The sequence below is a fragment of the Sus scrofa genome, chromosome 4 (genome assembly GCF_000003025.6).
Source record: "Sus scrofa isolate TJ Tabasco breed Duroc chromosome 4, Sscrofa11.1, whole genome shotgun sequence".
NCBI lineage: Eukaryota > Metazoa > Chordata > Mammalia > Artiodactyla > Suidae > Sus > Sus scrofa.
This window is the reverse complement of record NC_010446.5, coordinates 122542935-122559378: the sequence shown is the minus strand read 5'-3', so window position 1 is coordinate 122559378 and position 16444 is coordinate 122542935. Positions and strand designations below refer to the sequence as shown.

Here is a 16444-nt window from a genome sequence, read left to right as displayed (position 1 = left end):
TTCTCTTTGTCCAGAAATAAAAATGACCCTCCTGATCACCCGATCCTGTCATCGCTCTCCACTCTTTTCTGCTACCATCAGGGAACAGTGGTCAAGGGGTCCTTGCTGATCCCTGTGGTGAGCATTCCGAGAGCCGTTCTGAGGTCCCTCTCGCACGCTCTGCAGGAGAAGGTAAGGCAGCACCTTAAAACATGTGCGCCCCGCGTCCAATTTGCAGAAAAGTTAATCCCTGGCAAACTACTCTGAGTCCCAGGAGAGGAATGTGACCTGTGACAGTGGCCTTTCAGAAAGCCCCAGTGTTCTTCAGGTCCCATCCCCCACCCCCAGCAGACTTTTTGTCCCAGTCCCTGTTTTGTTTAGAGTTCAGTTTGTTGGGTTTTCTCCAACGTGGTGGCAGCATTGGGGTAGGGAGAGTTAGTTCTGAGTTAGCTGGTTTTCCTTCTTATTTAAATGCTGGAGAAATAGGAGGAATTCTTAAGATGAAATTGAGACAGGTTTTTTTTAAGACATTTATCATGCATGCTTTTTTTTAAAAAAAAAAAGAAAAATACACTAAAAGATAAGAATAGCATGTGTTTGTTTCTGTTTTAATACTAAAATATTCCCTGCCTTGTGTGTTTCCTGGAGGGTGCCATGGGAAGTTGCTGGTGTGTGTGTGTGTGCATGCACGTGCACACATGCTTACCAGTGAGAAATGGGCAAGCTGACCTGCGTCTCAGCTCAAAAGACGGAAAACTGTGGGGCTTTTGTGCCTGGGGGTTTCTCTCCTCGCTGCTTTTTATTTCCATGCACATTTGGTTATGAATGCCAGTGGAAACCAAAACACCAGGAAGACAGCTGTTCTCATGGTGTTCCCGGCCTCCAAACAAGGGAAGGTTGGATTTTCCCCAGCTTTTCTGTTCTCACCCAGTGCTAATCTCCCACACCCCGACCTCCGCACGGGTGACTGGGTCGCAGTTTCACAGACATAAATACGTCCGGTCTTTTGGGTCTAGGTATGTGCTCTGAGTGAATTGGGAAGGTTTTACATGTGTTATGCTTTTTACATAATTAGGTAATTATGCTTTAGAAGTGTTTTTGTTTGCTCTTTTAAGTAGAAACCTGAACCGTTGATAATTAAGTCCGTAATCAAGATTTAAGATTAGTTTATCAATTAGGAGCAATTGATTGCATTTCACCTAAAATTATCTAGCTCCCTTATCCTGAAATGCAGGCCAAGCAGTTCCCCGGTCATAGAATATATTCTTGTGTTTCTGTTGAAATTTTGCTGAGCTCCAGGCTGGTGACTTGGGCATTTCCACATGCAGCACAAACCTAGCTATTCTGGTGCCTGCATTTTGAAGTTGATCCTTCAATCTTAGGAAACTTGCAGAAGGATGACTTGAAGAACAGATTCATAGAGTTAACATATGGTAAATGTATTTATGCATGTGCATGTATGTCACATATGCCTTAGTGATAGATAATCATAAATTAACGAGCAGTGGGGAACTAGCTATCCCCCCCAGAGCTAGGTACCTTAAACTCTCTGGTCAAACAGCCTCCATAAATCTAAAAGCACCCAGTGGTTCAGCCTCTCTGGCAGAGCTCTAAAAGGTCATTTATCACTCCCGGGATCCCCTGAGGACCGGGAGCCCAACTCCCTTCTCGTGATGTCTCTGTTGGAGAAATGGTCCTTTCTTAGGTGAAAAAAGGGGTCTTCCTCCACAGCCTTTCGGGCCTGTGCTGTGTCTACAATTAAACATTTCTCGCGGCCACTGTGAGGTCCTTCTTACATTAAACGGCTCATTCACCCACCGCAGCGAGGCTGAAAAGCATCCAGATCAAGTTTCATCCCATTGAATTAACACTGGGACAAGAAAATGTCCGTATAAGGCTGAGGTATTCCTGGGGTCCTCCTGGAGAACTATTTCAGGATTGTTTGCAGGGATTTTTTTTTTTTTTTTTGAGGGGGTGTCTGGGCAGTGGGTAAGATGCATTCAGTCACCCCTCCCACCTCCCAAGTTTGTTCAGTTATTCATTCTTGAGTTATACACAGGCTCAAGTTATATTTCAAAAGACTAATTTATCCCTGGAAATTTAGCCCTGAGAGTCTCACTGTAGGATTTATTTCCAAAATAAATACGTAAATAATCTTGAATCTTTTTTTTTCTTGTGGGCACATAATCAGTATTTACAATGCATTCATTTTGTTGTCTCTGGGATATGAATTTTTCATGAATATAAACTTTGGTTTGAAAGAGCACGTTTATAATTTCGGACACTGGGGAAAATGAAAGAGAAGAGAGATTTTTTTGTTTGTTTGTTCCCTTAACTAGAACCAGAAGGTCTGCTTCACCTTTACTAGTAAACATGGACTAACCCACTTCCCTTTCTGCTGAAAACAACAGCAGTTCTAACAGGTGAGCCCGCAGGAGAGAAAGCCTGCTGGTGACCAGTAGTGATGATAGAATGTAGCAGAAAGAGTAGCAGGTGCAAAACGAGACCTTCCGCAGAAGGGAGTGGGCGTTGCCCTGCTTCTCCGGGCACACAGGTCTCCAAGTAGAAACAGCGTGTGTTCACAGAAACCGCCAACTTTCCATTTTCCTGTCACTTCTGACTCTGTTCCCTTGGTTCTCAACCTGATCCCAGCAGCGTGGTCGAGCTGGTGCCTGGTCGAGCTTCGTGCTCCGGTGCTGCTCCTGCTGTCTCCAGCGTCTTGACGGATGCCTGCGCCATCTCAACCAGGTACCTCTCTCCCACCACGTGCCCAGGGACTCCGAGGGGCCTGCGTGGGGGCACTGTCTCTTAAGTCAGGGCCAATAGTTCTGTAAAAGGCCGGCTTGTGTAAATACGTTCAGCTTTGGGGCCATTCCGTCTCGGTCTGGCCCATGCAGCTCTGCTGAGATAGCAGGAAAGGCAGCCGTAGACCGTGGGTGAACATGACCATGGATGAACGTGACCGTGTTCCAGGAAAAGTTTCTTACCGGCACTGACGTTTGAACGTTATATTTTTCATGTCTCGAGAGAGAGTCTTCTTATTTTGATTTTTTTTTTCAAATATTTTAGAAATGCGAACATTATTCGTAGCTCTGGCCAGAGGGAAACGGGCTATCTCATAGACCTGGTTCCGGCCTGTAAATCTCATAGACCTGGTTCCGGCCTGTAGTCTGCAGACCCTTGACTACCTTCCAGGGGTCATCAAGGCCATGCTTCAACGTCACCTGAAAGAGATGCGTGTCTCTTCTCAGACGTGAAAAGGGGAGGAGGCCTTAGAAGCCCTGACACAATGCTCGTACGTCATCAGAGAGCTCATTTTCAATGTCTTCTCCAAGAACTGTAATTTTCCTGAAATAGGAAAAGAATCGACTCCCTAATTTTCATGAGTTTCACCAGCCTTTCCCTTTCAAGCTATAAATATTCCTTTAAAAATCAGAAAAATTATATACTTGTGATTGTTTGCATTTCAGATTTTTTTTTCTCCTGAGTCTTTCAAATTGATGGTAATTTGGGTGTGTGTTTTATTTTCCTGGAGATAATTTAAGAAATTTTAATAACCCTTAGTCAGATTTACACAAAGCAGTATTTTTATAAGTCGGCAGGCTGTTTTATAATTTAAATGTTCCCAGAAGCCTCACTTAGAAAAGTACTTATTATTGCTCCTCTTCCTAATAAATGTACCAGCAGAAGTAAAGGGACTAATGAGACCGTCTATGTTTCATGTCTTGGAAGTGGGATTAAGAATACCTTTCATTGTTCAGGGGAGATGGTACCCTTCTTATAGGAACCCTCTCTTTAAGGCTCTTCTCAAGAATCTTGGAATACATTTCACAGTGTATCTAGTTCTCACTTGGATTGCTTCAAACCTGCGTTCATAAAACACAGTAAAATACCATAGCACCTCTCAGAACGCTGGGTCCTGTAGCGAGTCAAGCCGGACCCCATGGATGTCCTGTGACAGTGTAACATGCCAGCCTTTCTCTCCTAGAACTGTGTGCACATGTCTAGACACCAGTTTATTCCACAAAGATTTTGAGATGTGTTACAGAAATGTACTAACTGATGAACACGTATACGTGAAAATCAAGCTAAGAACTCAGACTAGAAAGACAAAGCAGTGGGACTGTTGATATACGAATGTATTGGCCACATGGTCTTTAAGGTCCTAAAGTTGAGTTGCCGTCCTCTCTTTGCATTTTCTTTTTTTCACGTTTTAAAGCGTTTTTATTTGCGGAGTTCCCATGGTGGCTTAGTGGTAATGAACCCAACCAGTGTACATGAGGACTCGGGTTCAATCCCTGGCCTTGCTCAGTGGGTTAAGGATCCAGCATTGCCATGAGCTGTGATGTAGGTCACAGATGCAGCTCGGATCCCGTGTTGCTGTGGCTGAGGTGTAGGCTGGTAGCTGCAGCTCCAATTCCACCCCTAGCCTGGGAACTTCCATGTGCCGCAAGTGCAGCCCTGAAAAGACGAAAAACCAAAACCTTTTTATTTGCATATTTTTAAAAATGTACATTCCAATAATTAAAATCATTTTAACAACAAAAAAAATGGCACTCTGATTAAACTGCGTTTTACAGGCCCCGGAACACCTTGGACCAGCTTGCTTTTCACTCTAGATTCCACCCCGCTCCCACCCTCACCAACATGCGGGTTCTTTTTCCTTCCCTGCCGACCGCACCGGCACATGGCAGAGGCAGGCTGAGGCTTCGTGTCGGTAGTCCTGATTCTTTGATGTGAAAGGGGGCAGCAGAATCATTTAAACTTGATCCACCCTCTTTGCATCTTACACAGCTCAGCAGCTAGAAGTAAAATAAAAAGGCAAGGCTCGTGGCAGGTACAGTGCGTGTTGGCTGCACACGCCTCCTTACAACTCACCTGCTCACTGCTCCTGTCCCGTCGTTCCTTTTGAAGGCGGTAGATTCTTCTCCCCTTGCGTTTCTGTCTTCAGTTCTGACTTAAGGACTGTCTCGGACTCAGCCCCATCGGGCTTGTCAGATATGGTTGCAGAGGGAGCGGAGCGAGGCGCCAGGGAGCAGACCCTGGTCTCTGCGGTGGCCAACGCCGCGCGCCCCCTCGTTGTATCACGTCAATTCAGCTTCTTTGCGTGCCCCTCTTTCACTGCCCCACCAAAGCCCAGGGGCTCCTGTGGGTCGTGCAGGGACCACTGCCTCCTCCTGCGGTGCAGGGGAGAGAAATGGGGGGAAGGAGGAGGAGGGCGGGGGCCCACCCCGCCTTCCAACCAGAGCAGCCCACATTCATCTGGTTCAGGAGAGAGATTCCACTGACGCTTTCGTTTGGAGAGAAGACTCTGCTGCTCAAACGTCTTGGAAAGGCACTGTCCGCACCATGGTTGTTTGCTTTCTCTGCCCTCTTATCCTAAGGGACGTACTTCTGCATTCTGAAGGCTCAGCACCTTTATTAACCCAGTAGCTTTTCCTTTAGGGGCTTTCCGTGTCTCCACGATAAGTATGTATGAATTGCGCTGTGATTGCCATTATAAAGGAAGGGTCCTCGTGACAGGTGTCCAGTGGGAGTGACCGTCCCTGATCACAGGAAGGCTCAGCTAACCTCCTCGGGGAGCCAGCTCCTAGTGAATCGGTGTTGCACACAGGGCTGGGTCCTTTGGATTCTGATCATGGGGCAGGTGCACTAGGCCCTGGCCTAAACCAGCTGTCAGAGCAGCTTTATTGTGCGGTGACTCCTGCAGGGCTGGGTGATGCCAGCTGGTGTGGGCCCTGCTGGGAGGCCTGAAGTTTAGGAGATGGAGAAAGAGGAGGAGGAAGAATGGGGAAGGAGGAGAAAGAATGGTTGGTTGGTTGTCTTTTTAGGACCACATTTGCGGCATATGGAGGTTCCCAGGCTAGGGGTCAAATTAGAGCCAGCCTACACCACAGCCACAGCAACGAGGGGTCAAGCCGATTCTGCAACCTACACCACAGCTCATGACAACGCCGGATCATTAACCCACTGAGCGAGGCCAGGGATCGAACCCGAATCCTCATGGATCCTAGTCAGGTTCATTACTGCTGAGCCACGGCAGGAACTCCAGAAGCGATGTGAATATCGATGGGGAGGGAAAGGTCCCCCTCGTCGAAATCAACTGCTGAAGAACAGAGTGAAATAAAGGCTTGTAAGAATAAAGATAATTAGGAGTTCCCGTCCTGGCGCAGCGGTTAACGAATCCGACTAGGAACTATGAGGTGTGGGTTCGATCCCTGCCCTGCTCAGTGGGTTAACGATCCGGCGTTGCCGTGAGCTGTGGCGTAGGTTGCAGACGCGGCTCGGATCCCGCATTGCTGTGGCTCTGGCGTAGGCCAGCGGCTGTGGCTCCGATTAGACCCCTAGCCTGGGAACCTCCATATGCCACAGAAGTGGCCCCCAAAAATAGCAAAAAGACAACAAAAAAAAAGAATAAAGATAATTATCGTTTAAGGGTGGTCGGAGCTATTGTGGTTCTCATCAGGCAGTGGACAAAGGAAAGTGAGCTTAAAGGGAGAGTAGGAATTTGGATTCGGCTTTTGAAAAATGTCCTGGCCCTGGAATGTGTTGCTAGGGGGAGAGTCTCTCTGGAAATCAGATTTAAAGGAGTTGAGGCTTATTTTTTATTTTGCTAGTTTTGTGCAAAAGGAGCTGGGAAATGGCCAGAAGAGAAGGCGATCCACTTGCTACCATCCGAACCCACATCTCTTCCTTACCTAACACGGAGGAGCTGATGGTGTTTCACCACTGCTGCTGAAAAGCTTAATCCGTCTTCCCTGGTCCCGGGGGAGGCAGGTGGCAGATGCCGCATTCTGTGACACCCCGCCTAAGGCTGTGCGGTGATTTACTTGCAGGGCAGAGGGTGAGACCCCACCCCTCCTCATTTCTCATTGCCTGTCTGTCTGCATCGTAAATACCAAATGTGTGCGTAGCTGAAAAGATTATGTGTGTACACCTCCCACGTTTATTTATCCAACAAGTGTTTCTGTTGCATTCGAACCATGTGACCCAGGCATAACGGGGGAGGGGACTGTGGGGCAACAGCGTCAATATCAAGCAAGCCAGGCCTGCAGAGAGCTGACAGGCTAGCGCGGGAAGTGCGAGGAGCGTGAGGCAGGTGCACAGGACGGTCGTGTAATAGTCTTCGTCACACACTGCATCCAGGACTGCGGAGTTCGGAAAGGAGCCTTGGGGATCCGGGAGGCAGGCTGACCTGATGACTGGAGAGCGGTCACAGAGGAGGTTGGGTTTGCCAGGCGAGAGCAGGGCGCCATGGAGGTCGCCAGCCAATAGCAGCGACAGCAGCTGGGCCCTCGAGACACTCACTGTACGGCTAGTCGTGTGCCAGGCACACCACCTGCATTCGGTCCGTTGTGGGTGTTCACTGCAGCCCGTTGAGATCATTCTCTCCAGTTTACAGATGAGGAAGCTGAGGCTTAGCGAGGGTGCGTGGGTCGTGGCAGAACCAGGATTGGAGGCTGTATCTGTTTGTTCCCTGGAACCCAAGCCCTGAACCACTGTGTGTTTTGAAAGAGCCAGGAAGGGTGCCACAAGCTTTGGTTGGTGGTCGGGGGGTCCAGACAAGGCAGGTTTTTGTGGAGGACAGGAAAGGCATGGGCAGAGTGAAGGGGTGAAGGCTGAATCATGCAGTTGTAAAGCCAGAGAAGCCCAGGTGGGGCTCAGGGCCCATTTCCTCCCCTCTAGCAGGTAGGTGTCAGAGCTTCTAGGAGGCCGGCTGGCCATGCCCAGCGGTCTCCAGGGGAGGCGATCCTGTGGCCACCCCCTCTCGCCCCTGCCGCACTTTGCAGGCCTGACCGAGAGCCCAGTGGGCCCTGGGCACACCCCTCAGCAGGTACAGCCTGCCCCTTGTTTCTGTGGTCACACACGGCTCCTCGAGGAAGTGTCTCCTGGGTGTGCTTGTCTCGTCCGTGGAGGACACTAACGTCTGTCCCGGCGCCGACGTGACGTTAGATCAAGTTGAAACCCACGAATGAGCCACAGGACTCTTCCTGATGGTTCCAAACTGGTTGAACATTCCAGAAGGCTCTTTCTTCAATTCTTAGAAGCCAATGACAGAGCTTCCATGGATTTTCATTTTCCCGTACAACCAAAGGCTTTTTACCAATCAACAGAGGGCATCGAGTGTCAGTCGAGCTCACTGAAGTGTGTCGTTTATGCACCAAACTGGCGTTTGACTCAGTTCCCTAAGGACTCAAATTCATAATTCTTGTAAGCTGTCTGACCACCACAGTGATGCCTGGTGACCCTCCAAGTCCTGTGACTGGACCCGGGCAGAGCTGGAGTTTGTGGACCAGGGGAGAACCCTTCACGACGGATGCAGCTCCAGCATCTCCTTGGGTCGGCTGTTCAGTGTTGTTCAGTGCAGTTTTTTTTTTTTTTTTTTTTTTTTTTTTTTTGGTCTTTTTGCCATTTCTTGGGCCGCTCCCGGGGCATATGGAGGTTCCCAGGCTAGGGCTCGAATTGGAGCTGTAGCCTCCGGCCTACACCAGAGCCACAGCAACGTGGGATCCGAGCCGCGTCTGCAACCTACACAGCTCACGGCAACGCCAGATCGTCAACCCACTGAGCAGGGGCAGGGACCGAACCCGCCACCTCATGGTTCCTAGTCGGGTTCGTTAACCACTGCGCCACAACGGAACTCCGCAGTTATTCTTATTTACCACTTTTCTTCTGTTGAGTATTTGGTTCTTGTTTAACACATTATATTTTCATCGTATTGAGCACTGCGTTCCTTTTCAATCCTCTTTCCTTCCAGCCGAAGGTGAACTCTGGGCTGAGGTTGAACACCTCTGAGAAGGAGAACAGGCTTCTGGCTTCTTTGTGGGACTTGGGTGACTCCCTCCACCTGCCTGGGCCTCCGCAGAGGCAGAGGGTCCGCTTAAATGACCCGTGTCCTCACGGGGCATGTGCAGCCTTGCTGTGGTGCCCGCCGAGAGCTGGGGCACACAGGGGCCACAGTGCCATGTCGCAGCTGCGACTCGCTTTGTGTGGGAAGCGGGCAGGATGAAAACCGTGAACTTCGTGTCCTCCCATCGCGTTCCGAGTGGCAGGATCATTTTTTTGCGGTGTTCTTCTCATCGAAGGCGAGGACTTGCCCCGGATCACAGGGTCAGTGATGCTCTCTGTTGCCCTGATCTCAGGCCTCCACGGTGTCGTCAAGGAGACTGAGAAGGTGAGCGGACCTCCATCTGCGTCCGCGTCCAGCGGTTCTCCCCCCGCCGCTGCTGCAGTGCCCGCACGCTGTGCGTTCACCTGGGGACGAGAGGCTGGCAACATGACCGTCGTCTCGGTCACTCTCAGCCGTGGAGAATGATGTCCAGCAGCGCTCCCCTCCCGCTGCTGCTGCGGGCCGTGATGCAGGGTGGCCGGGCGCCCCGGGGACTCTGGGCTGCGTCTCCTAGTCGGCCCTTGAGGAGAGGCAGGCTGGCTCAGATCTGCCCTCGTGCCGCCCGCCACGTGCGGCCACCTAGAGACGAGATAGCAATGAACGCAGAGATGGTGGCCTCTGGGCATTCGGCTGGAAGTGCCCATGGCTTCCGTCTTCCTAACAAATATACTGTCAGAAAGGCTCCAGATAACCTTGTCAGAGCATCCACTGCAGAGAAAACTCTGCTGCTCCTCAGCAAATATATCCCTCTCTCCCCCGCCTACTTCAGAGTCCAGCCCCCTGCCTCACCCGCAGTCCACACTGCCTGCCATGACTGGTTTCTCAGGGCACATGATGCTGATCTCTGTCTCCTAAGCCTCTGTGGCAGACTTGCCTCAGTAACACCCCTGAGCCTTCTCTCCCCTCCGCACTCCGTGCAGTGAGCTCGATTTCAGGGGTTCTCGTTCTCACGGTCCATCAAGAGCAAAGGGACTCAGTGACTTGGCCGCGTCTGATTTTGGTTCGTCCTCAGCCAGCTGGCAGCCCGCCGGGGACCCCTCTTCTCCCCTCTCCCGGAGCACCATGTGCAGCTCAGAAGAGAAAAGAACACGGAGCAGTTTCTCCCTCTAGATTATGAATAGGGGTCAGGGTTCTTAAGGGGACACAGTTCTTGGGGTGGTTGACTTTGCCTCATCCCAGAGCATCCAGACAGCTGTCCTGTCCTTGACAGCCGCGGATCTGAATCCCGCCACCCCGCTGACTGGTCTAGAGCTATTCTGGGGCAGCCGGCCGAGGACGAGGGCTGGGGAGAGGCCTCTGTGTGTGCGGGTTGTAGCGGGAAACTCACACGTGTGTCAACAGGATAGTTTACTTGAAGGCCCATTTATAGATGACGGTAATCCACACGGCCCAGCTGTTTTGTGGCAGATGCTACTGTCCTGACTTTAGATAGAAAGGAATTGAGACTCCTATTTGTCAGGGGCCCCAGACTGTCTGGGAGAAAACTGACTGTATCCTCACGTTTCCTGGAGCATGGCTGGGAACCTGCTGAGCTGGGACGGGGCTTTACGTGGCTTCCTGGGGACAGCCTCCCCGGGGCCCAGCTTCCACCTGCTGTGGGCCTGTCGGCTCAGGAGGGTGTGGCTCTAACGCCCTACCCCCAGGGGCCCCTGCAGCCTCTCCTCCTTCTGGGGAAAGGCCCAGGGAGCAGCTGGCATCTTAGGTTGGACTCTGAAGTCCTTCTTGACTTGAAATTCTTCTCCCTTCTCAGAGAAGCAGTTAATGTTTGTTGACTGAATAATTGCCTCTCTATAGGGAAGGGAGGGTGAGTTATGCAAGGGCCCTCAGCTAATCTGAAAATCCTCTTGGGAGGCAACTGTTACGCTCCCTCCAAGATGTGCGGGTCCTGAAGACAGGAACACCTGCCACTTCTCTGGTACGCACGTGTGCCAAGCGCCATGCTCACTGCTTTACGTGTATTTACTTCCTTTAGTCTCACAAAAAATCCTGTAAGGAGGCATGATTCTCACCCTTTTCTTTCTCTTTTCTTTTTCTTTTTTTCTTTTTCTTTTTTCTTTTTTTGCTTGTTAGGGCTGCACTTGCAGCCTATGGAAGTTCCCAGACTAGGGGTCGAATCGGAGCTGGAGCTGCTGGCCTACACCACAGCCACAGCAATGCCGGATCCTTAACCCACTGAACAAGGCCAGGGATTGAACCTGCATCCTCATGGATACTAGTCAGGTTCTTAACCACTGAGCTGCAATGGGAACTCCTTTTTTCTTTTTTTAATAGAAGAGGACACTTGGGTTCAGGGAGGTTAATAGCAACCTGCCCTGGGTTAGACAGCAGGAAGGCAGCAGGGCTGAGCGCTAAGATGTGGGGCACACAGTAAGTCACCCCTCTTCCTTGCCCACATTCTGAATACCTAAGAGACCCAAGAGACAGCAGAGGAAGATTAAAATTATCTCCTCGAACAACCAGTCGCCGGGTTGGAAAACACACATAGGGAGAGCTCGTTAATGTTTCACCCTGGAAACTGGAGAGGGCCAGTTCACGCTCTCCCAGGCCCAGCCAGCAGTGTAGACCTGCCCTGGGGTCTCCCCTGGCAATTTAGCCGACAGCGGAGAAGGTGTGCTTCCGGTGGCAGGTGGATCCCAAGAGAACCGCAAGGGGCCAGCCAGCCTGTGTGGCCTGCTCCTGCCTCCAGACTCACCCAGGCCCTCGAGTCGGCCGCCTCTGCTGGGAAGGAGTGCGAGGTATCAGCTGAAGGAGGTCCCTGGTCACAGAAATACGCACATGGGGTTACCCCACTGGGACTTGAACACAGGGCTTCCCCAGCCCACAGGCACCCTTGCACAAGAGGAGCTCAGACCCAGAGCTTTAGAGACCATGGGGCGCCTGCCCTTCAGGCCAGAAGAATCTGGGGTCCGGAGGGCTCGGGTGCTTCCAGCAGGGTCCCAGTGGGCAGGGCTTCCTGACTCTCCTCTTCTCTCCCCGTGTCCTCTCTCCAGCATCACTGAGCCTCGGGCCAGACGAGTCCATCCCATTACACAGAAGGCCGCTGTGAGCCGCCCAGGCCCGCCTTGCAAGCAGAACTATGTGCAGATCCCCCATCCTTTGGGCGACATGCAGGTCGGGCCCAGTCTCACAAGGCAGAGGTGGGCACCCCGGAACCTCGGAAGGGCGGGATCTCGCCTCTTACCAACGGTACCGAGGCCCTAGCTTTCTTCTCCAGGCGTCCGCTCTTCTCCCTACACCTCAGCCCTTGCCTTTCTTCTGGAAGAGATTTGCCTGCTTCCTAAGAGGGCTCCTTCTTCCTCTCCCCCCCCCCCCGCCCCTGCCCAGACCTGGACCACATGTCCATCCCCCCCCCCGCAGAGCGATGGCGTGGGAAGGAGGCAGCAGGTCTGGGTTGGGATCGTAGCTCCTGCATGTACTGTGCCCGGTTGGACAGGTGACGTCATCTTCCTGCTCAGCTCGGTGTCCCCACATATAAAGCACAGTCCTTCACACCTACGTCGTGGGCAGCTGCAGGGCTCCTTGAACTAATATACGGAAGCAGAGCGTGGGGTCGGGCTCTTAGCCCTTGCTCCACAAATGGCAGTTTCTTCTGTCAGGGGAAGGAGGGCGAGTAGCCGCTTGGTTCATCCTCATGTTCTCCAGATATTGCAGGTCTGCCATTTGCCAGACAGACTGGGTGTGACGATGCCCGTCTCCCAGGATGATTCTAAACCACGAAGGAGATAATGTTATAGCCAAGATCTGGGTGTTGTGCCCAGCACGTCGAGGTACGTGCTGAATGAGGGGAGTCACTGTCGTTATTATCAACCCGCGAAGCGTATGAGCTCTGAGTCTGTCCTGGTCGCTGGGAGCGGTGCTGGGTTCCTGGGCTGTTGGGGGCGTATCAGCCTCCACGGAGACGTGCTCCTCCCGCTACGCCTTCCTCTTCCACACCCACCCTCAGCCAGAAGCACTGCGCTAGTGACTTGCTGGGGGGCGCTGAGTTGCTCAGAGTGGCCCTTCTGGTCCTTGCAGTCCAGAATGATGCCCAGGTCTCCCCTCGAGAAGGGTGATGGTGAGGGAAGGCCAGCACTCAGATCCAAGCCCCGGACCAGGAGACAAAAGTGACCGTGGCCCGAGGTTAAGGAAACAGGCCCCGCACAGCTCATCCATCCGGCCCCGGCTTTTCTGCACCTGGCACTTGTATTCTTCCCCTTCGCTCTGTTTTCAGCAGTCAAGGGTGGTCGTGTCACTGCCTGGGGAAGTCAACCCGGGCTCTTTCCAACACCCCCGTTTCAGAACGTCATCCGATCCAAGGAAACACCCGTTGCTTCTCTGTCAGGCTCCTTTCGCAGGTCTGAGCTTCATGCAGGACATGAAGCAAACCCCTGATGTCCTTTGTCCCTTCTCGTCATAATGTGGTCTGCGTACGCTGCAAATGTGCTAAGGGAGCTGGCCTGTGTTTTTAGCTTTGACCTGTGAAAACTTAGATGGAGGCAGCAAAACCCAATTTCCCTGTGAATAAGGAAGCAGGTGACACGGGCGCACACTGTGCTCTGATGAGCAGTGGTCGATGTGGGGCTGAAGCAGCTGCCCACCGACTCCTCCCGTGTTCTCCTCATCCGCAGGCTGGTGTCTGCTGTGGACGCCTTGCTGCCCACGGAGCCTGGACTGTCATCCGTGATGTTGGGGGGAGGGTGGCAGGACGGTTCAAATGGAGGCTAGACCTCTCAGAGTCCAAGTTCTCAGCTTTATCCTACATGCTCAAGACATGCGAAGATGATCACAGATTACGTGCGACATGGCCCAGGTTCATCTAGTGTGTGGGCAATGAAACGAAACCATTAAGTAGCTCTGACTCCAAGTCGAATCTTCTTCCTGCGGCAGCGCAGGTTTCCTCATGCCATTTCTCTTCTTCTGCATCTGCTTCTGGAACAGGGTCATGGTCCGAGGCTCAGCGGGGCCACCTCTGAAGCTCAGGGCCTCCCTCCTCCCTTCGGAGCCTCTGAGCCCCACGGCAGTGCAGTCCTCAGCGGCCGCTCCCCCACTGTCTTGTCTTCGACATTAGACGCCGTGGGAGAAGGAAGTGATTTTGGTCAGGGACTAGAGGATGCATAAAAGGTGAAAAAGAGAGAGAGAGGAGGTGTGAGTCACAGTGGTTGAGGGAATAAAAGCGACTCTGCCACGGCAGCTGCTGGCTCCGTGTTCTGCCCCAAGCTAGAGGCCGGCGGCGCTCTGGGCTGCGCTCCTCAGCGTTGGCTTTGACTGTGAGGCCTTTGCCTTGCACAGGGTGTGAATCAGCCACAGTCTTAGATGCGCAAGAAATGCGGTATCGGAGTTGCCTCCGTGATGCAGCGGGTTATGAATCCTACTGCAGTGGCTTGGGTCACTGGGGAATGGGAGTTCGATCCCTGGCTGGGCTCAGTGGGCTAAAGGATCTGGCATTGCTGCAGCTGTAACTCACAGTCAGTCCCTGGCCCAGGAACATCTGTATGCTGCAGATGCACCTGTTAAAATTACATCTATGTACTGTATGATGTTCCTCAGCCTAATTTCTGGCTCTGGGCCCCCATTCCATGGGACCAGGAGGACGTGCAGTCTGTTTTTCGTGCCCCGCCCCCACCGCCCCATGGAGGTACCGGAGTCGGGTAGCCCAGACACGAGGGCACTCAGGCCGCCCTTGAGAGATCCATCTTCGCATCTGCATGGCTCCTTCAGGCCCTGCTTGGGAAGCTGGAGTCTTCTGAAGGCATCTGTGGTCCTGGTAACCACAGGGGTCAGGTAACCAGCCCTCCTGCTTTGTCTGAGGCTGTTCTGGTTTCAGCAGGAACACCCCACGTCTCTGGAACCCCCTCACTCCTGGCAAACCCAGACCCTGGGAGCCAGCCCGTCCCCTTGGAGACTTGCCCCTCCTCTGTGCACTGCTAAAAAAAAAAAAAAAAGGAAGTAGCAGAAGTTCCCATAGTGGCTCATCAGGTTAAGAACCCAACTCCAGCTAGTATCCATGAGGATGCAGGTTCGATCCCTGGCCTCGCTCAGGTTAAGGGTCCGGCGCTGCCGCAAGCTGCTGCCTAGGTCACAGACATGGCACAGATCTGGTACTGCTGTCACTGTGGTGTAGGCTGGCAGCTCTAGCTCCAATGGACGCCTGGCCCTGGAACTTCCATATGCTGCAGGCGCAGTCTTAAAAAGAAGAAAAAAAAAAAGCAGAGGCCTAGTCAGGACCCCCAGCTCTGTAGAGACTCACGCTCTCATCGGGGGAGGGGAGACCTTCATGCCCACCTGCTACTCCCAGACCCCTGGGTCACGGCAGGAACCCCCTTCCCGCACCTTCTCCTCAGGTAGGAAGGGGCCTGAGAGCCTACAGTTTCAGAAATCACAAAGCCAGGGAGACGTGCGGACTGGGTGTCCTCTTGCCTGCACCCCCCATCTGCTCTGTCCCCTCACTGGGGGATCAGCACACAGCCCCCGTCCTGCTGGAATGAGGCCTCTGGAGATGAAAGAAGGAGCAGACACAGAAGCAAAGAGACACAGAGGTCAGGGGAGCAAAGCAAGCCACCCACACTCTCAGCAGAGAGGGACAGTCCTGCTTCCACTGGGAGTCTCATCTCTGCGACACGGGAGGAAGGCGGTCGGGAAAAACAGGAGAGGACTGAGAACTGTGGCTCGTGGCATTCCTGTCTGGCGGGGCCAGAAAGTTCCTAAACGTTTCAGCGGGTGGATGCGGAATCCGAAGTCCTTCGAGCTCTCCCCTCCTTTGGCCTTTTACGGGGGCCCAGCTGGCGCAGGGCTGGGGCAGGGAGAAGCATTTGCTAGACTTGGGTTCACCTGCGAGCGAGACAGCTGAGGCCAGATGACTTCATCAGGAGGCATCTCAGTGGGGTGCAGAGCCCTCCGGGCCTGGTCGCCGTGCCTGTGTCTTCCTCCATCGAGGTGGCCACAAGGAAACTCAGCGAGATCCAAGAACCCAAGCCTGTTGGCCTGACTCAGTGCACCCCCCCCACTTCTGTGGATGGAGGCCCCCCTCCCCTACTGCTGCGGATGGAAGGGTGACTGAGTACAAGCCCCTCCTTTCTCAGCACCTGCCCTGGTTCCTGCCACCTCCCCACAGCCTGGAGCATCTGCTAAGAGGAGCAAGGCAGCAGGACAAAAAGAAATACAAGCTCAGAAGAGCTGCCCTTTCTTGTTGGGGCGGCCCTGACGGTAGCACCGAGGACTGACGACATTCTCCTAAGGAGCAGATGCACCAATGAACTGAAGTGGGCTTTGTCGGAAGAAATACCATGTGGAGGTCGTTCTTGGTTTGCCAAGAGCATCTTCCTTTCTCCATTCAAAGGGCATGAGCCGCACAGGGTGAGTGTCAGTGTGGCCGGCCCAGAGCAGGGGCAGCTGTGCTGGGGACTCTCCGTTAAGGACCCAGCACTGTCATCACTAAAGAGGCTGGAAATGTTCAAAGTCCCGACAAAGTTGGAGTAATAATGAAACGCACAAACTGAGGAGGCAGGAGGAAGTGTGAGAGGACTCATCCTTCACTGTCCATGCTGCCAAAACTTAAGCCACAGTGTTAAAAAAAAATAAGCACTCTGAGTTCCCATC

At 52.7% G+C, this 16444-nt stretch overlaps 1 protein-coding gene across 1 annotated transcript in view; it reads left to right on the top strand.

Moving 5' to 3' along the window:
- SLC44A3 (solute carrier family 44 member 3) overlaps positions 1-16444 on the top strand; it is a 93726-nt gene that overhangs the window by 62269 nt on the left and 15013 nt on the right. Inside the window, exons 11-12 of the mRNA XM_021090183.1 lie at positions 15-171; positions 2632-2727. Coding sequence (XP_020945842.1) covers positions 15-171; positions 2632-2727 — 253 coding nt within the window. The remainder of the gene's footprint in view (positions 1-14; positions 172-2631; positions 2728-16444) is intronic.